The sequence below is a fragment of the Miniopterus schreibersii genome (assembly GCF_964146895.1).
Source record: "Miniopterus schreibersii genome assembly, chromosome: 17".
Taxonomy (NCBI): domain Eukaryota; kingdom Metazoa; phylum Chordata; class Mammalia; order Chiroptera; family Miniopteridae; genus Miniopterus; species Miniopterus schreibersii.
The window spans coordinates 5,476,778-5,498,841 of record NC_138117.1 but is presented as its reverse complement, the minus strand read 5'-3'; the positions used below and the strand labels follow the sequence as shown (position 1 = coordinate 5,498,841).

Below are 22,064 nucleotides of genomic sequence, written 5' to 3'. Positions count from 1 at the left end.
AAATACTCTTAGTGGGACTGTGGGAAAGGAGGCTTTCTTATATATTACTGGTAGGAGAATAAATTGGTACAAGTACCCTGGAGGGCAATTTGCTAATATCTATTAATATACATATATGTTTATATAACATGCAATTATAGTAGGTAAAGTAATATAATGTAATCACTGATTTTAATAATTACTACGTTATATTATGAGTTATATACTATATATAAGTATGTAACACATATAATAGTTATTTTATTAGTTATATATACATTATTAAGTTTATAGTATAACATGATTATACTTGTATATACTTATTAACACATATGCTTTTGTATTTGTATGTGTTTTGTGAATTTGCTAGACCTCACAGTTTCACTTCTGGGAATTTATCCTACAGATATACTAATACATGTGTGAATTGACTTATGTATAAGCTTTTTTTTATCACAGTGTTTATAATAGCAAAAGGGAACCTGGATATCCATAAATAAGAATTAGCGAGTAAGAGGTGCTACATCTTTGCAATAAAGTAGGCTGCAGATGTAGGGAAGAAGGAATGAGAGTACTGTCTTTGCACTTACATTGTGGAGACCTTCAGTGTAAGTTTCGTGTTGTGAAGCAAAAACAGCAAAGTGTGTAAAAAAGAATGGGTAAAATGCTGTGTATTGAAAAGCGGGAGAAATAATAACATTCATAAAGGTTTCACAAGAAGCTAAATAAAAGTGGTTATTCTTTGGGGTGTTTCTGGACAGAGAAGAACAGGGTTTGGTAGGAGACTATTTATTATATACTTTTTTGTATTTGAGTTTTGAGCCAACTGAGTATATTGCCTCCTTAAAATAAAATTTAAAATTTTATTAAAGATCTTATGGAAAATATTTTCTTCTTATCTTTTTGTCACCAGTAAGCTAAAAAAGCTGAGTGAAGACAGTTTGACTAAGCAGCCTGAAGAAGTTTTTGATGTATTAGAGAAACTTGGGGAAGGGTAAGTACAAAAATATGAAAGTAGCATTTAGATAATGACAGAACAATTATAAGATATTTTATAGTATTAATTTTTCTATTTGCTTGAATTTAATAGTAATAGTATAGAGGGAATATACCTCAACATAGTAAGGGCCATATATGACAAACCCACAGCTAACATCATATCTGTGGTGAAAAGCTAAAAGCTTTTCTTCTAAGATCAGGAACAAGCCATGGATGGCCACTCTGGCCACTTTTATTCAACATAGTACTGGAAGTCCTAGACAGAGCAATTATGCAAGAAAAAAGAAAGAAAAAGCTTCCAGATCAGAAAGGAAGAAGTAAAACTATCTCTGTTTGCAGGTGATACACTATTATATAGAGATTCCGCAAAAACTGTTAGAATTAATAAACGAATATAGTAAAGTTGCAGGATATAAATTAATATACAAAAACCAGTTGTGTTTTTATGACAACAGATTTATCAGAAAGAAAATTAAGAAAACGATTCCATTTACAATTGTATCATAAAGAATAAAATCTCTAGGAATAAATTTAACCAAGATGCTGAAAAATCTGAACACTGAAAACTGTAAGACATTGATGGAAAAGTTGAATAAGACACAAATCAATGGAAAGATACTCTGTGCTTGTGGATCGAGAGAATTCACATGTTAAAACATCTATAGCAATCGCTATTAAGATTCCAATGGCATTTTTCACAGAAATGGAACAAAGAATTCTAAAATTTATATGGAACTATAAAAGATCCCTAAAAGTTGACGCAATCTTGAGAAACAAGAACAAAGTTGGAGGCATCATGCACTTTGATTTCAAATTATATTATAAAGATATAGTAATCAAAACAGTCTGCTATTGGTATAAAAACAGACACATAGAATGGAGAGCCCAGAAATAAATCCATGCCTGTATGGTCAGTTAATTTATGACAGAAGAGCTAAGGATATACAACCGGGAAAGGATAGTCTCTTTAATAAATAATGTTTAGAAAACCAGACAGCTGCATGGAAAAGGCTGTTACTGGACCCGTTTTCCACCATACACAAAAATCAACTCAATTGGATTAACCAACTGAGCCACACCAGTCTGGGCTATTTTTCATTCTTTTAATTTCCATTTTAATCTTCTTAATGCTTCATTTGTTTGAGTTGACAAGCTGTAAGCCAGTTTTTTTCATTTATAAGAAAAGCAACAAATGTTTATATATTAAACTGGTGATTTTAATAGATTTTAAGTCAATAATTGAAGCATTAGAGCTAAGGTATAATTCACTTTTCTGATTATTTATTTACTTTGATTCATCATCATTAAGTCATGTTTTAAACTGGAAAAGACTACACACAAAAACTCATCATAGACTCTTTTTCTCTAATAGTTATGATGTTTGAAAGGAAAAAAAATGTCTTGATTTCTTTTAGGTCTTATGGAAGTGTATTTAAAGCAATACATAAGGAATCTGGTCAAGTTGTAGCAATTAAACAAGTACCTGTTGAGTCAGATCTTCAGGAAATAATCAAAGAAATTTCCATAATGCAGCAATGTGACAGGTATGAAGAGATTTTGTTTCATTTACCTTCATTTGATGAGTTTTGCTAATAATGTATAATAAAATGTGTTCTTTGGTCATCTGTTTAGTTTTCTGACTTCCCATTAGAAGTGAGGCTAACCCTTGTCTTTAGGACTTATAGCTCTTAAGCAAAAATTATAAAGTAACATATGCTGATAGAAAATACTCAGTTTTTCCATTTGCACGGCAAATTTATGGGTGAAAATTATTTTTTGATGTTAAGGGTGGGTGATTTAACAGTCTTTCTTATGTTACTCTTTTTGTTAATTCAAAACAGTGTTATGAACTCTTAATTCATTCAACAAACATTTACTGAGCATCCCCAGTGGGCCAGGTTCTGTGCCAGGATCTAGGAGTACCAAGAGAGCTAAGATGCTGTTTTTCTTTTTGAGGGGCTGGCTGGTAATCTAGTTGAGAAGACAGATCCTTAAAATAAATAGCTATAATACAGCTCAGTCACCATATGACTGGTGCGTGGGGTGATGTGGGAACAAAGAGGCAGGGCACCCATCTCAGCCAGGAGTCAGGAAGTCTGGAATGCTGAGGAAGGGTTAAGTTGGTGAAGAAATGGAGGAATGAGAGGCTATAGAGAATTACAGGTAGAGAGGTGAAAAGCAGCCAGTGGTATTTGCTATTCTGACAAGGTTTAGAATTACTGGAGTGGAAAGTATGAGACTGAGATTTGTGTGAAATGAGTTTGGATAGTAAATGGAGCTGGTCATGAAGGGACTTACTACACCCCATTAAATAGCTGATCTTTATAAGGGACGCAGAGTATATAAATTAGAACTGTATTTAGCCTCTAGTTACTTAATCAAAGAGCGGTTTCTTATTTTCCCTTTACCAAAGGTCTAGAGGTAGGGCTGGAATAGCAGCAACAATGTAACAACTATCTTAGGTTTCTTTTCTTATACTGTGCCATTCTTGTCATGTGTCCTTTGTTTTCATGCCTGTTGTCTCATGGCTATAAGAGGGCTGCTCCAGCTCCAGCCTTATGTCTATATTCCAGCAGGAAAGAAAAGGGAAGAAGCAGGAAAGGGCTTTCCTAGAACCCCCTAGCTAATGTTTTATTTATTAGAATTGACACACAGCGACTTAGAACCAGTGACTTAGGGGAGCCTGCACACATTGTCACCCCTAGTCAAAACATAGTCCTATTAGTAAGAGATCTATGGAAAACCTCTTCCAACAGTATATAAGCTCTCTGGCTCATGAAGGGACTGTATAATCTTAGGGGAACTTTGTTGCTTGGGTGTGTTTAATTTTGCTTTTCTTTATCGTGGGTTATATATTTAGGTTATGTTACATATTTTCATTAAGGCTGTATAACTAGAAATTCAAATGGTTATAGAGAAATAATACATTCCCCAGCCCTCATTTCCCAGATCAAAAAACATAATTACAAATTTTCCCCAGACCTTTCTATTAATTTGGTAACTGGGTAAGAATGTGGTTCCCATAATTTGACATAGAAAAGGAAAGATTGATCATAGCATAATGCCAGGCCCACCAGGGGCTTAATACTTGGCATATTTTGCTATTTTTTTGAATATACATGCTTAATTCCTAACACATCAAGTTTATCCTGACAGATAAATTTTCAGAGCACGGTAATAAAGCAAATATTTGATAGATAATACATCTTTGACAGTAATTGTGTACTTCTGTTTAAATGTGGAATGTATAGAAAATCTGTTGTGAATGAAGTATGCAATTTATCAACTTAAAAAAAAAGAAAACAAAAACCAAAAAAATAAACCCAAAAGCTCTTGGTGTTTTCTTTTTAAGCTTTCATTTCTCTGTGGAGAACTGGCAGGTGGCGGGGCAGCTGGGGAAAGCATGCCCATGACTGAGATCCTCAGATGACTTCCGAGAAAGACTTGGGGGCTTAGAGTCTGGAGGAGGAGCTGGAGATTTAGGAAAGCTGCTGGCCTGTTGTGGAGTAATATAGTTACCTGAGGAACTATTTCCTGAGTTTGAGGGCAGTTTGGTGGGTGGAGGTCTGTCTTGCTCCATTTCCCAGTACTGAAGACTGAACTGACACGGTCTCAGGCTGTCCTTTCTTTCCCTGGGGGAAGCTCACTGAAGTTGGCTGACCACTGGAGCTGAGTAACATCTTGATTGGACACTTGGCTTCATTCTGTACCGATTCCTGGTACCGACTGACTCCCCTCTCAGCTTCAGTCTTTGATCCAATAATGAAGCAATTTGAATGATCACCTGGGGAGAGTGGGGTGAGACACCTGGCTGTCACCTCCGTTGTCTTCTTTACACGGCTGACTTTTACGTAGTAGAGTGGGTCACCGGGTGATTGCAGGACGGTCAGCTCTGTTTTCTGATGCTGATCGCCAGCTTCATTTAAATACATAATCGTCTTTTACGTCATGGTCTGTCCAGACTGTTGGTTGTGAGTCATCAGATTTGATAGACTTTTATGAAGCAGTTAAGACTTTTTTAAATTGGGAGAGCGCTATAATCAGCTTATTTTACTTTTGATTTAAAGGGAGGCAACCTTGTTAACTCTATGGGGGCAGAAAACTATGACAGGGAGATCTGTTGGAAAGGAATTCTGTGCAAGAGGTAATGAGGAGCAATAGGGATAAATCTAAATTAATTTTTAGCCCTGTAGCGACTGGCATTAGCTTAGGCCTTTTAACCCATCTGCCCTACCCTTTACTTCAAGACAGCAGAAGTTATAAAGGCTCTGCTGAGAAGTCCTCCCTGGCTTCTCGTACACTCTTCTTTTGTGGTCTCTATTTGGTCTTTTATACTACTTTCCATTTTTGTTACTTTTTGTTTATTTAATTACTGTGTCTTACTTGTCTGACACTGATGACACTTTTCAGGATAGCTACTACTACATGGAAATATCTTTTGAACAAGTTGCCCCCTAAACATACCACTCTTAATTTTTTCCTTTCTGCTTATGTGCCTTTGCTCATGGCCTTTCTCTTTTCTGGAATGTTCTTACCTCTGTTCTCTACCCACATTTTGAAATTTACCCTCTTCTTTGTAATTCAGCCCCCTCTCGTCTACAGAGTTTTCTCCGATGGCTCCACCAGGCCACGTCCTCCTCGAGCTCTTACAGCATTGAAGCTGTAAGCTGTTTAGTTTCTCCTGCCTCATGTTTTCCGTCTTTTTATGTGACTGCGGATAGTCTGCCGCCTTGAGTTCTGCAGGTGTTTTGCGCGTCAGTGTATGTAGCATGCCCTCGATAAGTTTAATGGCGGTCGTTTTGCTCTTTGTGAGCCTTGCTAAAACAGCTTGGCTATAAACACAGTTTATTCTTCCCTGAAAGACGTAAAACCTCAGTTCAGAAATACTTTAAATTGTTAATAATTTTAACTATCTGAATTAAAAAAATTTTTTTGACTCTATTGAAATATAAAGTATTTTAATGTTGAGTGTTAATATTTGACTGTTGAAAAACTTTTAGAATCCCAGCCGTCTTAGCTCAGCGGTTGAGCATCGACCTAGGGTCCCGGAGATTGCTGTTCGTTTCCCGGTCGGGGCACACGCCCAGGTTTCAGGCTCGCTTCCCAGTTGGGGGCGTGCAGGAGGCGGCCGATTGATGACTCTCATCACGGATGTTTCTGTCTCTCCCCCTCTCCGTTCCTTTCTCTGAAATCAGTGAAGACATATTAAAAAAAAAAAGAAGAAAGAAAATTCTTTAGAAGAGTTGTATTTCAAATGCTTTAGTTAAAAATATTTTCATTTATTCCTTATGTTAAATAGTAGTTCTTTACCAGAACAAAGCCTTAATTTCGTGGGAATCACTGAAAACATTTGGGCCTCCTGTGGTTTGTAATCCTGTTAAATTTCATCAGTCAATTAAAGCCTGATTAACACAGTTGGTGAACCCTACATATAGGCAATTCAATGTAGAATAGAAGTTTAAACATTAAGTTTATTTATTGGAACATCATGAAATGTTGAAATACTTTGTATTGGGAGTAAGAAAGGATTTTCTTTGGGAATTAACTAAGTTTGATTGTATAACTTTCTGTAGCCCGTATGTTGTCAAGTACTATGGCAGTTACTTTAAGAACACGGACCTCTGGATCGTTATGGAGTACTGTGGAGCTGGCTCTGTCTCGGACATAATTAGATTACGTAACAAGACAGTAAGTATTTTTTAATTGTTTTGTTAATCTCTTTTCTAAAGATTCATATTTAGAATCTGATTAGGTAATATTTTGTTAAAAAGAAAATATTCATGTGAAAATAAGAAAAGATTTTAAAGTGTAAAGGGATCTAGTTTAGGTCTGAGAACCAGCCACATATCTTTGTATGGCAAATTTAGGAGTCATATGACTGTTTATTTATGGCGATTAATTTTTGTTAAGTCACCAAAAAACTACTATGGTACTCTTTTTCATTTTGTATCATTGTGAATATTCTTTATTAATCTGAGTTCAATAAATTATGGCTAGAATTTTATTTAAAGTTCATAGTATTCATGGCATTTCTTTAACTTAGTTTCCTGTATTATAATCTATGGTTGGTAAACAGTTGAAGTTTTATATTTCTGAATTTTTTAAAATAATTGAAAAATAATTTTTGTCTTTATTTTTCCAAATATTGTGAGGATGTTTGAAAGTGAGAGAAGTAGACTATATCTTTGTAAAAATTTTTGTGAATTCAGCTTAGTGAAAGGTGTTATTAATAATAGCTTTTTATGGTTATATTTTAACCCTAAGTAAAAGAGCTATCTATTTACAAAATTGTTTACTTTCGGCCATGCATCTAGTTTTCTTGGATAATTTATAAGGACAAGAGTACCCTTTTTATCTGTGAATGACTAAGAAGAATAGTCAGTGAAATAATTTTTAATTCTGTAAAACAGTAACCCAATTACTATATGACATTATTATATGTTGTCAGACATGTTTCAGTAGAATACATTCAGAAAAATACTTAACTACTTGAGTCAATTTGTGGTTAACCAGAATCATTTTAAAGTTTGATTGGGGATGTAAGTTGTAAGTTTATCCTGCTAATTTTTTTTTCTGTTAGAGAAAATAAGGTAAATAGGATTTCTTTTGAAGGACATGAAACAAGTTTAAATAATCTCTGTTTTGACAGAATGGATTAAGTGACTTGTGACATTCTAGTTATCTATTGGAGGATTTCTATGGTGCTTAACTAGCATTTATGTAAATCAGATGACTCTTGAATGGCAGAACAATGCTTTAAATGAAAACAATTATACTTCAGTTAGAGATGTGTTTTAAAACCATTTTAGGAATAAACTCAGTGCATTTGGTGCTTAAAATTATGAGGTAGAAATATGAAGTAAAAGTGTGTGAAATGGAAAATCTATTGTTTTGATTGTAAATGTTAATGCTATCATTTTGAGTAGCTAAAAAGTATTTGATTCAAGCACTTTATTTCTTGTTGTCAATAATTACAAGCTGTGAAGGTATGCTATAGTTTGATGAGATGAGTATGGATGGGACCTTATCCTTGGAAATCTCCTTCATCAGCTAGGAAAGGAAAGATTTTAGTCTATATGCGTTGTTTTTTAGAAGACTGAAGCTACTGAACATGTTGGGAGTCACACATTGGGAATAGTCTAACTGCTATTCTCATAGAACAGTGACCCTTGGGCCTGGGGTGGTGTGGAAGAACCTGACTCCAGATGTGAAAAAGAACCCAGAGCTGCATGATTATGGATCAGGAGCTGGAGGTGTATTGTCTCTGGGTGTTGCTTTGCTAACAGCTCCTGTTAAATCTCATTATTTGTATCCTAGGTTTCCTTCATTTATGTATTATCTAAAAGGAGTACCATTGTTATGAAGGTTAACAATATATGGATATGTATCATCCCATTTTTTTAAAGAAATGCCTTGACATTTGTAAATATTTGATCATTTTATAGGAATGTTCACTGGAGTGATAATCTTGACTGTATGATTTCAGAGTCATGGCTGTTACTGATTGGCTGGCTTTCAAAAATGTGACCAGTGAAATAGTTGTCCTTGATCTATTAAAACTTGCTCTAGTGGTTATTGTTTTCATGGTCACAGAACAATCAATCATTTCCTAAGAGTATGCGAAGCTTTTTTTTTTTTTAAGGTTTCTATGCTCTTTTGTTTTTATTACATGTTTTGTTGTTTCTGTTAATTCTGTATACATTTAAAACAGCACAAGGCATTCTTACTGTCTTACACTGCCAGCGTTTTTATTTACTTATATATATATGTAGCATTTATGCTTTCTATTCCTCTTTATTCTTTCCTGCATTTCTCAGTTGCCTGAAGAACAATGTCCCTTAGTGTTTCCTTAGGTGTGGATATTATGGTGATAAGGTTTCAGATTTTTTTAATATAAAAATGTTATTTCACTTCATTTTTGAACAATGTATTTGCTGGGTCAAGAATTCTAGGTTGGCACTTTGTTTTAGATTTTTGATTTAAGAGGATCGACTTTAGGAAAACCACCTAAGTAACCTACTTTTTGCAGAATTATGCTTCTCTTTGAGAGAAATCTCATTAGGGATGAAGTATTTTTTGTTAATTATTAATTGCTATCTATTTTTGATCACATGTTTCCTTGAAAATTAAAGGCACAGGAAAAAACGCATCAGAATGTAAGCTTCTGGGTGGCAGGATTTTGTCGTCTTTGCTCACTGTTTTATCTCTGCTCCTAGGACAGCGCCAGGCATGTAGGATTCTCAGTACGTCCTTGTTGCGTGAATGAGCGAGTCAGAGAGGGCCAAGGACATCTTGAAAGAGGTCTCAGTGATTCCTAAATCCCATCCCTGAAAGCCGGATGTCAAACACACGCTTAGGCCACCTGAAGGAGGGTGTCCCACATCTGGCTTAAATGGATTTACTTCTCTCACACTTAATCAGTTGCTCGGAATTCTTGCCACATTTTAGTTTGCTAGATCTGTCTTGGGATTATGATATTGTTACATAATTTGTCCTCTTTCCTGGAGTTTTTCTCATTTTTTTCATGTTGAGAGAAGCAGCATAGGCCATCGTTTCTGCTTTGCTAATAATAATGTCTTCTAGCTCCCGACTCATTTTGTCCCTTTCCTGGACTTTGTGCGTTTCTTCTTTGGGGGGACCGCCTTGGAGCGCCCTGATTTCTGCTCTGAGTGGCCTCATTGCTTTTTGGTCTGCTGTGCAGTGCGGCCTTGGGATTTCTTTTCGCTGGGCCCCTGGTTGGGGCCGCTGTTTCCGGCACATTTCCTACTGCCTTGCTTTCACCCGTGTTTCGTGTGCTTCGCAAACTCTTCTTCCTGGCACGGGAACCAGGGTCGGCCGTGAGCCCCGCGGGTCTGAAGATGTGCCGGGTTCGTGCTCGCGCGGCGCTTTGCTCCTGCGGGCTTCGTGGGCTCTTCCTCTTCGCCGTGCGGGCCCCGGTACCTTCTCCCACCCGGTGGCGCCCAGGTTGCGGCTGGCGCGTGTCACAGGCCTGCTTCCGTCCGTGGACCACGCACACCTTCCCTCCTTCCCGGTCCTGCTGCTGCTGCTGCTGCTGCTGCGGGAGGGGGAGCTGTGCGGGAGGGGGAGCTGTGGGGGGGAGCGGTGCGGGAGGGGGAGCTGTGGGGGGGAGCGGTGCGGGAGGGGGAGCTGTGGGGGGGGCGGTGCGGGAGGGGGAGCGGTGCGGGAGGGGGAGCGGTGCGGGGGGGGGAGCGGTGCGGGAGGGGGAGCTGTGGGGGGGAGCTGTGCGGGAGGGGGAGCTGTGGGGGGGAGCGGTGCGGGAGGGGGAGCTGTGCGGGGGGGGGGGGGAGCGGTGCGGGAGGGGGAGCGGTGCGGGAGGGGGAGCTGTGGGGGGGGAGCGGTGCGGGAGGGGGAGCTGTGGGGGGGAGCGGTGCGGGAGGGGGAGCTGTGGGGGGGGAGCGGTGCGGGAGGGGGAGCTGTGCGGGAGGGAGAGCTGTGGGGGGGGAGCGGTGCGGGAGGGGGAGCTGTGGGGGGGAGCGGTGCGGGAGGGGGAGCTGTGGGGGGGGAGCGGTGCGGGAGGGGGAGCTGTACTGCCCTCTGACCGTCCTGGGAACTGCCCTCTGGCTTCTTCATTGGTGGGGGAATGGTCTCAATTTTATTCTTTTTATTTCTCCTAGAGTTTTTTTTTTTTTACCTTTTTGAGGGGTATGGGGAAGGTGGTTTCTTTTTTTTTTCTGACTCGTAACTGAACTTTTAACTTCCACAGTTACATTTTAGTTTACAAGGACTGTTGTTTTTGACGGTTCCTTTCTGTTAACGTCTTGATGCAGAGACATGGGTGCATGTCTAAGCGCTGTAAGGATAGTGAAGTTACCTCCTGCCCCTGGACCACCTCGGGGCTGTTCCACTTGTCCCGTCTGCCCGGGTCTTGCCCGTGGCGGGACCCCGCGGCGCTGCCCGGCTGGCGCTGGAGGCCCTGGGACCGGGTGCGCTTTGGCCGCAGGTGCGCCCTGAGCATGAGTGGCAGGGAGCTTGCTGCCAGGGACAGGGCCGCAGGTGCAGGTGGCTCAGTGTCCTGAGGGGCCGCTGGCCACTCCCCTCCTCCTGCCTTCTTTTGGCCTCTGGATAAAGGCCAGAATGCGTGGAAACTGCGGGGCAGGGCAGGGATGAGCCAGTTCCTGCTCCATTCTCTCTTCTCAGCCCCCTGGAGAAAGCCCACCACTGGCTCCCCCCGCCCTCCCCGCCCAGTAGTCCCCACCTGGAGCCCCTGGGGCTCCCTTGGTAACCACTCCTTTTGTCCCAGACCCCTCTTTGTCTGCTCTTGGCAGTGACTCTTTCCATAAAAATGCTTCCAAATGTATTATATTCTCTTGTCTTGATTCCTATGTTACTAGTGGATTTTGTTTAAAAAATTCTCTATTGGTTTAATGGGGTCTCGGGGAGGAAAGACAAATAACTAAGCAAATTAATTACAAATTCAGGCTGGTTTTTGAACCCAAATCAGTGATATTTGCTCTACCCCCCCCCCCCTTGCCTTACGTTTACTGTATGTACTTTCAAACTCTTAGGGGTATACAGTAGTACAACTGCTTTCAGGAGTAAGTTGATAATCGCTTACAGTTGAAGGTATGTGCACCCTAGGACCCATCCAGCAGTTCTCCCCTGTCGGTACCTAAGAGAAATCCGAGCACAGTTGTAAGGTGACACATACACAAGGATGTCAACAGGAAATTGGAAGCAGATTTAAATGTTAGTCAGCATGGGCCCTGGACTAGTGGATTGCTACTGTTCTTTCAGCCTCCGGGATTCTGTAAAAGCTCTTTGGTGAAGACAGACCCTGAGAGTAGTATTGCGGATGAAACCTTTTAGGGTACCCGGTACCCCAGCTGTACAGAGGAGACTAACATGAAAATACCAAATAAGTTTTGTGTCTTAAAATGTACATAAACTTGCAGTCTGGTACTGAGGACAAATTTTTAGTATCTCCTTCTATCAGGATGGAATGTATTTCTGTGCTGTTGGCTGGGAGTGGGGTGAGGGAACACAGTACAATGGAGAGGAAATTCCAGACTGAAGAGAGTGATTCCTACATTATGTGCAGAGGGGGACAGAAGAAGGTTTGCAGTTCTTTGTGTGGGAAATAATATAGGAGTTAATGAATAATAATACAGGAATGAACTCTGCTTCATGTACTCACAGCCGTAAACCTACTTTTCCTCCACCTTGTGTATGTATTTTCCTGAAGCCTGGTGGTGGACTTGCTATTTCATAATGGAAATAGCTGGGGAAGTCAAGTTCAAAAAAATTTTTTTTAATCCTCACCTGAGGACGTGTTTTTCGTTGATTTTTTTAGAGGGAGGAAGGGGTGGGGGGAGAGAGAGAAAGAGAGAAATAAACATTGATGTGAGAGAGAAACATCGATCGTCTGCCTCCCTCGCGCACCCCATCCGGGACTGAACAGCCACACCAGCCAGGGCAAGTCAAGTTTTATTTAGTCATCACTTCTTTAGAATTGTGATGACACATTTAGGCCATCCTGCTTGGTAAATTCTCGCTGATATTGATTCTCAACTCCAGTGACAGACTTGTTAGATATTGTAAGAATGGTTACTCATACAGTATTGGTATGTGCCAGGTACTGTTCTGAACACATTACATGTATTACTGCATTTAATCCTCAAATGAGGATTGAACAAGAACTGTTATTGGCCTATTTTCCAGATAAGAAACTGAATCATAGGCTGGTAAAGTAGATCAGAGGGAAAGAAAGGGTTGAAATTATAGCTAATTGCTAAAATTGAACTCAGAGCACAGATTCTGGAGCCATACTGTCTGGGTTTGAATCCTGGTTCTGACATATGAGCTGCGTGAACTTGGGCAAATTTCTTATCCTCTCTGTGACTCATTTCTTCATCTGCTAAATGGGATAAGACAACTACCCTACTTCAGTGAGTTCTGAAGATTACATATATGTAAAGTGCTAGAACAACAGCAAATACACATGAAAAGCCCTATGTGTATTTGCTGTTGGTATTGTCATCATCAGCCTGTCACCCTACTTACGTAGATGGGAGTATCTCTGCATCGTGAACATTATGTATCAGGTGTGTTTGAGAATAATACCAAGGATGGTGGAACCAAAGACAGAACCCTAGCGTTCACCATTGGTACTTTGAATTATCTTTGTTAATGAAAGGTGACACTGCATAAGCTAAGCTTACATTTATAGGCACAGTGAGAGTTTCTTTAATAGAACCAGGCAGTGGTTATTCAAAATATACTAGGATATTTTATCTTCGTGCCCTTAGAATTAATGCCTTGTACATAACAGCCTTTTTAGTAAATGCTTGATTTGTTGTGTTTTAAAAATATGTGTTCTGTCTTCATCTTAATTATGTACTACTTCAAGCAGATTTTTTTTTTTTTTTTTGTGAAGGCATACCGATTTTTTGATTTAAGATTTATTTGGAACTTCATAGTTCGATATTATTTCATTCTGAATAATAGACATATTTTGATATATGTGTATTTCTATTCCATGAAATACGGGGTTTACGTTTGCATCTGTGATATTGGGCTAATTCATGTTTGACTTTCCTAATCACTTCGTTGCATGATCCCCCTTTGTGTAATAGATACTAGCTCATACAGGATTTACAACTCCATATATATTGAGTGCTTTTTTGTTGTCTTCTGATCTCTTTTTCAGGAATCTTTTCATGTGGGAAAGGATTTTAAAATGTCTGCCCACTGACCATTTTCACAGTAGAGTATCAGTTCTCTTTCTCTTCAGATCAAGGGATTATAAGCAGTGTGTATATATGTATATTTACATATGGTGTAAGTAGTGAAAGCTTTCATTTTGAATCAGTAGTTCTGGGACTTTGTGATAGATTATTAATCTTTTTTTTTTTTTTTTTGGCCAGACATCTGCAATCCAGATTTCATGAAAGACAACCTCTCTCTGCTCTTTTGTATATAATATGGTTAAAATATTCCAGTTATGTTTCCTAATGTATGTACTTTGTGTTGAGCAGATTCGTGTTTTTCTGGAAGAATCCCATAACATTTTTATTGTTTAAAACCGTGGCTCTTTTATATTCTCAAGCCTCCTTTTGTGGGTGGGAGTCCCTGCATTGCTCTGCTGCTTTCTGGGGTTTTTCTCACATTGGGCACCCGAGAGCCCCATTAAATTCCTTTTCCCAAGAAGGAGGAACAAGAAGGGGAGAAATCTGGGCCGTAAAGAAGTTGGGATCTAAGGCTCGCTGGATGTTCGGATAAAGCCTGACATATCGGCTTACGTGTTACTTTTGAGATTTAGCTATTTGAGAGATTGCTACTTAACTCCTCAAGTTTCTCTAAACTGTTGATTTTTAGCAAGGGGCTTCGATTACTGTTGTGTGTGATTATATCATGTATGTCATCAAAACTAATGGAAACTGAAGTATTGGACGAGCTTTATAAAATGAGAAACCTAAATGCAGTATTAATACAATTTGGAGTAAATATTTATTAGCTGGGGAGGCAGTACTAGGAAAAGGAAGGAAAAGGAGACTTTTAAGGAAAATCTCCCTGCTTCCTTTAAAAAGACTTCCCTTGCCCCCAATTATTGTACCTCTTTTGTGTGGGGGCAGAAAATAGAAATAAGTTTCAGTGATCTCATGCTGTTAAATACCTGGAATAACTACTAGCATTTCTGGAGTTGGTTAGTGGTTTGTGCTTTATCCAAACCTCTTTTCCAGGAACTTTCCCACCTTTTGGTATCAGCAAGTTTATTGCATCAGTTTCTGCTCTTGGTTATGTTACAGATAAGCCAGCATAAACTGGCTTAAGCCAAAGAGGGAATTGATTTGCTCATATAACGAAAGTCTTTGCAGAGCTAGTTTCCTGTATCCAGGGTGAAATGAATTACTTGAACTCGTCTTGTCCTTCTGATACCTCTGTACTGATTTCACTCACATACAGACTCTTGCTTCGTGGGCACAGGATGGCTGCCAGCAGCTACCTGGGTTATAGCTTTCAACTTGAAATCCATCAGCCTTGTACTTCACTCCTGAATGGGTCATGTGCCTTTCTCTGAGCAATTGGTGTGGCCATTGGAATGTGATGTGGTAATTGGCTTCGACCTCCAGGTTAGACAACACTGACTGGTTGCCTCCAGAACACATCCTGACCAGGGCCAGGGACTGAATCAGCAACCCAGGTACGTGCCCTTGACTGGCAATCAAACCTGTGATCCTTCGGTGTATGGGCTGACACTCTAACCACTGAGAACACCAGCCAGGGCGAGCATACCAGCCAGTCCTCGGGTGAGGATTAGAATCTGTAAAATAGCTCCTGAAACGAATGTTCAGTGTTGGAAGAGGCATCAAGTGGCACCGGGAGTCAGATCTGTTGGGTCCTCAATCCCTTTTCCGGTTGCAGTGAGGGACGGTGAGGCTGTTCCTCAGGGAGCTTGTTTGTGCTTTGTACGCTGTGACCGTTTGCTGAGATTTCCTCTGCAGAGCCTACCATCAGGATAAGACCCACGGCTCCCTTTAGAGCAGGGCGGCCTGATCCTGCTCTTAGTTCTGGTGTCGGTGGCCCCTTCTCTTACCGAGATGTCCTCAGCCTTACTCTTCAGTGCCACCCTAGGGTCTTAGAACCATGAGTCCTTTTGTGTGGAAAGTAGCTCTTGCTCCTTCCTTGTGTCTCCCATAGAATGAGATCAGTTGTAAGTATTTCACACATGCCTCTTAAAGTTCCAAGCCACTGCATTAACATGGCCACCACCGCAGGGCTAGACCCTTAGGGCACTCAGGGGCCCGTCTTAATCTCTGATTAAATACATTGTACACATCACGCTCCACCACATCTCTTCTAAACCTTTTGATTGGATTATAAACACTTCTCTTTATGATTTTTTTCACATTACAACACAGCCCTTCCAATAGCCTTTCTCTTCTTCTACCTTAACTAAGTAAATTAAGCTTACAAAGGTATTTCTTTGGCTTCCCTTATTGGTAAGCTGCCCAGTCTTCACCTCAGCTGCTGTTCTTCTTGGCATGTCTCCCAGTTCTGGTTCTCTTTCGTCAGTCAGGCCCACTTTCATGCACTTTGTTTTTATATTGTACATTCTTCTGGCTGACTGCCTGTCGTTGCCTGACCCTTAGCACACCGTGACAGTGGTGTTTGGAGTGATGTGGTTTAGTGGAAAGACTTCTGGATGTGGAACCAGGAGAGCAAGCGGCAGTTCCTGGGTTGTTACTTATTAGCTCTGTGACCCGGGGTACATTGTGTAACTCCTCTAAATTCAGGTACCTAATCCTAAAATGGACCCGATATCATTTTACTTTCTTTACCTACCTCAGTGTTTTCTTGTGAGGAACAAAGATGCATGTCAGAGCATTTTGTAACCTGTAAAGTTCTGTACAAATGTAAATTGCTAGTTTATTATTGTTACAGCAAAAACTTTAAAAACGGTATTTAGTTTTTTAATTGCTAGTGATCTAAGAATTTTATGATATTTGTTGAAATAGTGGATTTTCTCTAGTATTACAAAAACAAAAAAATAATTGTGTTTTATCTAATAAAGACCTGTTTAATCTTAGGAAATCAAGAAATATGTATAAGTTAATTTTCTAGATAATGGACATTTAGCTCCTTAGGTTTGGCAACTCTGTAATTTTAACAATTTTAGATGGAAGTCTTTGAAAATTGTTTCACACAATTCTCTATACATTTAACCAGAATGTATAAACCCCTCACCCCTTTAATTATATAGAGCAAGGAAAAAATAAAAGTAATAAGAGTACATTGTAAAAATTCCAAATAGTGTAGAAAAGGAACTTAGCATCTCTACTCATTTCTAACTTTTACTTCCTTGGGGTAATGTCAGTTAACAGTTTCCTGAGGCCTCTGTCAGCACATATGTTTGCACACCTTGTTTTATACAAGGGATTCATATTATATGTGGTGTTATATATTGCCTTTTAAAAAACTTCTGATATACCTGAGCTGTCTTCCCATCCAGTACATATAGGTCTCTCTGTGTGTAACAGAATGGTTTGTTTTTTTTCAGTACTTTGGATACAGTGAGTTCCAGCTTTTCAGTTTCTGTTTTTATAATCAATGCAGAAAACTTTTGTACATATGTATTGGCATAGTTGTGTTGTTATGGCCACTGGATACATTGTAAGAAATGGAATTACTGGATTAGAGGGCATATTCATTTTTAACAACAATTTAGCTTTTGGCTGATAGGGCTCTACCTAAGCCATATGTGATTTTTTTTTTAATTTTTTTTTTAGTGCTGAGGCAATTTCAGTTTGAATTATGGAAGAAGAGTGGATTTCACCCTTGGTGTCGTTCTTCTTCTCTAATTTTGTCTTATTTTGCTTAAGATGTTAATTATTAATTCCCCCACAGGAATCTCCGTTGGGATTTTGGGCAGTTACATGCCTGTCAGCTGCTGCCACAACTGGCTGCTGTGGCTGCTCCTCTAAATGGCTTCGTTATTAACTGTCCTTCCTAGCCTTTCTAATTCTCATCTCTGGCTCAGAGTCTGCTGTCAGAATTTTTCCTCTGAAAGTTCAGATAGGAGCATATTATCTTTCCACCCAGCATTTGTAGGTGTAGACAGCAGAGTTTGGCCCTAATCTAACTTCACATTTTGCAGTATTTTCCAGTTCACTAGTACTGGCCTTCATAGAGTGTATGCCCATTGCCCTTACACATTCCTAGTGTTTTCTTTCCTCTTTGATCACCTGACAAACTTTGTTCATTCTTCAAGAGTCAGCTCAAAAGTCACCTCCTCTGTGAAGGCTTCTTAGAGTAGGGAGAATTGTGTGGTGAGATCACCAAGGCCCGCAGGAACTGCATCATTCAAGCCTTAAGGGTTACATTAGATGGTCCGAATCTTATTTTAAGAACTCTAGTTCTGGTGGGTAATCAACTTTAGGAACTGCTATCCTGGAGTGCTCCTAGAGCTAATCCTGTTGGTGCGGGTATCACTTAGTATTGTGATGTTTTGTTCCTGTGCCTTTCCCTTCCCACTAAATTCTGAGCCCCGTGAAGGCAAGGGCAGTGTACAGGCTCTCAGTAAGTTCCTGTCAGTGCCTGCTTCCTGTGGTTGTGTTCGGGTATTAAATGAAATGATACCTGTAATGTGGCTGGTGTAGTAAATACTCAATAGATGTAAGCTGTTGTTGATGTTACCGTTATCATCGCTGATAGGCAAATCCTGATGGGGGGAATATATAGGGTGAGTTCTTGAAAGAGGCAGGATCTAATCCAGGCCTTAAAAGACTGTAAGGATTACATCAGTGAATTTTGATTAAATGGTTTTCAAAACTTTATGAAAAGTCACTGTAAAAGTTGAAACTTAAAATTTTATAATGAAATATCTATAGTTATCTATCTGTGTGGCACTTGGAAGGGGGAACTATGTCTCAGTTTTTTGTTTCCTTGATATATAATAGGTACTAAACATAGAATTAATGCATTACTTTATATGCAGAAATAATTATGTCAAAAGCTAAGTTTAGCTAAGATTGTCAAAGATTCACTTTTGGAAAGTAAAAATTTTAAATTTTGTATGAACTTACAGAACCTCGATTTGTTTTTACTGACATAACATCAGGGCAGTATGTGTATTTTAAGACAGCTTGTGCATGTGCCCTTGAGACTAGTTGGTGGATGCATTTTTATCAAAACCATATACACAGAGACATATTAAATGTATCATATTATTATACTAATCATATGACTCTAGAAACAAAAGTAACCAGAGGACTAAAGCCTATCAAAACCATCTTTTTGTTTTTGTACAATGAGATTCTTTTAAAATTTGCCAGTGAATTCATACCAGTATTGAAACCAGATGTAGACTTCCGTCTTTTAATGTATTAGCTCAGCTATAAAAGTCTCATTTCATCCCTGATTACTGAGTGTTTCATTCATGGTTTATTATCTCTTTCCCACCCTCTTTTATTTATTTATTTATTTTGTTAAAACTAAAAAATGTGATTTAAATGATCTTAAAATGACATTACCCTCTTTGCATAGTGACAGAAATAAAATGAAACCTCTAGTGTATTGAAGGTAACCTAATTAAGTCAGCAAATGAAGTACTTTGTTGGTAAAATTTTTCATTGGAAATTATTCTTGACAGATATCATTAAAAGATGTGTTAGCTGTAGTTTAGAATGGATCTAGAAGTTTTTCATCTTAGAACTGAAATCTTACATTACCTTCTTCTGTATAAAGCAGACCCTCTTTCCTGTGTGTGTTTTTTAAATGTTTTCATTATAAACCTGACCATTTTGAAATGGTTGGATATGGGTCTATCTGAAGTGATGAAAAGTTTTAGAGAAGTGAAAAAAGATACTCCTTTAAATTTTATATACTATTGGGTATAAGTAGTTCTATTTTGAAATAGAAATCAAGCCACTTTTGGTAACTAGCTGTGTTTATATGTAAATGAATTTTTAAAAACATTTAAAGGCTGGAATCAAACCCAGGACCCTTCAGTCCACGGGCTAAAGCTGTAACCACTGAGCCAAACCAGCTAGGGCCCTCCTTTCCTCTCTTTAAAACAAGAAAGTCAGTCTGTATCTAAGATACAAAATAAACTTCCAGATCAAGGCCTACTGTGTTCCGTCCAACACCAGCACCTGTCTCCTTCCTTTCTCACTCTTCTTTGGTGACACAAAATACTTGTAGGGCAGCTTAAATGTTAACATAGATATTGCTCTTATCCCAGGTTCATTTGCTACCATAGATATTTCAAAGAGACGAGGTAAACATTTATTTCTCCAAATTTGTTAAGATTTACCTGCATTTTGGCACTTAGAAGGCTGAAAGTTGGCCCATCATTTTACCATTTTTCTTGTTTTAAAGAAAATGGGCCTTACTTGACTTCTAAGTTGCATTTCATAGCCATTATATTTGAATTGCTCTATTGACAGTCTTTCCTTTTTCTGGACAGTGAACTACTTTTCTTGCTCAGGGCCTAATTTTAATGCCAGTTCCCTTTTCCTTCCCGAATTAATTGCTCTCAGCTGTGGTTCATAATAGTTTACTAGAAATTTTTTAATTGAATGTAGAACAGGTGCTCAATAGATGTTTCTTTCAGTGAGTGAATGTTATCTAGAGCTTTTTGGAAAACAATTCTGCACCCTTAGATCATCTTTACCCATGGTTTACACTCCTGTCTGCCACATGTGCTGTTAATACTCAGCAACATTGTGAACCATGTGGGATAATTTTATAATCGATACCTCATTGTTTAATTTGCTTTTCTTTGATAATTAGTGCAGTTTAATGTTTTCCATGTATGTTACTCAACTCTATTTTTAGTTTGGTGAATTGTGTGTTCATTTTTTGCCTATTTATTTATTGGGATTTGATTGTTTTTTTCTGAGGATTTATGTGAACTCTTTATAGTCTAAATAATTCTATACATTAAATATCTTACTCTGTTTGCTCTGAATATTTTTCTAAGCTTACAGTTTTCATGTAGACAAAGCTAATAAATCCTCGTAGTTCTTTGTTTGCGTTTTTCATTGTAAACTGCTGTTCCTGCCTGCTGATGTGATACTTTGATTTTCTTCTCTTTTTATTTAAATATTTTAAAAGTGTTGATCTGTATGTTTGTTTTAGTGGGATTAAATATCTGTTTTCAATAAAATACTCAGAAAGCCACCTATAACTTCCTCGGTTGAGGTTACTTCCCGGGCCAGGTGAGCTCATTGACAGGTGTCCACGTATCAGTGTGAATGACTGGATAGTGCGGCATTTTTTGATTAGGGCAGAATGTGAAGTGACCCCCTGAAGTAAGGAGAGGGTTTATTATAAAGAGAGAAGAGCATAAGGCAGAGGGACTTTATAAACGTCACATACTTGCTTCAGATGCGCCCTCTCCACTTGAACAGTCCAGGGCCGAGTGCAGCTCTGCCCTCAGGGGCTCCTGTGTAAGCTCCATGCGGCCTGGGACTGGCGTTTCCTCACCACCTTGAGCAGAGCTGTAGGAGAGGGCTGGTGAGGTGCAGGTATTTGTTGAAAGAATAAAACAATAGGTGTCCACATTAATGTGAATTTACTTAGTTGTTGAGTAAAGACTGTGAGGATCTTTTTTTAATGTATCATAGAATCATGGAGTTTGAGTGAATCTTTGAAACCATCTAGCAAAGCCAGAGAGAGTCCATCAGTCAGTGTATCTCCCGCAATCTTCCTCTGGTCTTGCTGTGGGTTTGCCCAGTGGCACGTGCTTTACAGCATCACAATCAGATAGAGATCCCGAGACTCTGAAATCTATGGGTCTATTTAATTCTGAAGTTTCTCTAGCACAGCTCTGAAACAGGGCACAGGAACGGAGATGACACATCGAAGGGTCAGTGGCACATCGGTCAGACACAGTGGAGAGTTAAGAGGGTAAAATTTGAAGTTTAGGCAACTGAGAAGGTCCGCTGTGAGGCGATTAAACGGCACGGTTTTATGGGCTGGTGCTGCTGTTGTAATGCCCCCAAGCTCTTTAATCTTCACACCAGGAGTTGGGGGTGGGAGAGGAGAGAAAACCAAGGCAGATTGACAGTATCGCCACCTTGCACACCTTCTACAGTGGTGCAGTGTGGCGGCCCTGAACAATACCTCTTCCTCCCCTCTCCTTGGTTGCAAATCATTAATTTAGAAAGACTGGGAACATCAGATGTGGTATCTTATTTCTTTTCATAACTACAAGTCTGCATTCATTCATTCATTCATTCATTCATTCATTCATTCATTATCACATGCTAACTGTATGCCAGGCATGGTCCCAAGTACTGCAGATACATTAGTGAACAGAACAAAGATCCCTGCTTGTGTGGACCCTTTTCTTAGTGCAGTGGTGTCTAACAGAAACATAGAATGAGCAGAAACATAAAATGTACTGCTATAAACATTTATGTTTGAGTACCAGCTTTCAGTTCTTTTGAGTGTGTAACTGGGAATAGAATTGCTGGGTCATGTGGTAATTCTATGTTTAACTTTTCTTTTTGACGTTTTGAGGAACTAAATATTGGTTTCCACAGTGCTGTACAATATTGCGTTCCCACCAGCAATGTATGAAAGTTATAATTTCTTCACATCCTTGCTAACACAGTTTTCTA

General features: G+C 39.2%; 1 protein-coding gene across 1 annotated transcript in view; it reads left to right on the top strand.

The window, feature by feature from the left end:
- STK3 (serine/threonine kinase 3) overlaps positions 1 to 22,064 on the top strand; it is a 140,723-nt gene that overhangs the window by 14,714 nt on the left and 103,945 nt on the right. The window contains exons 2-4 of the mRNA XM_081116362.1: positions 893 to 973; positions 2,394 to 2,522; positions 6,552 to 6,666. Coding sequence (XP_080972488.1) covers positions 893 to 973; positions 2,394 to 2,522; positions 6,552 to 6,666 — 325 coding nt within the window. The remainder of the gene's footprint in view (positions 1 to 892; positions 974 to 2,393; positions 2,523 to 6,551; positions 6,667 to 22,064) is intronic.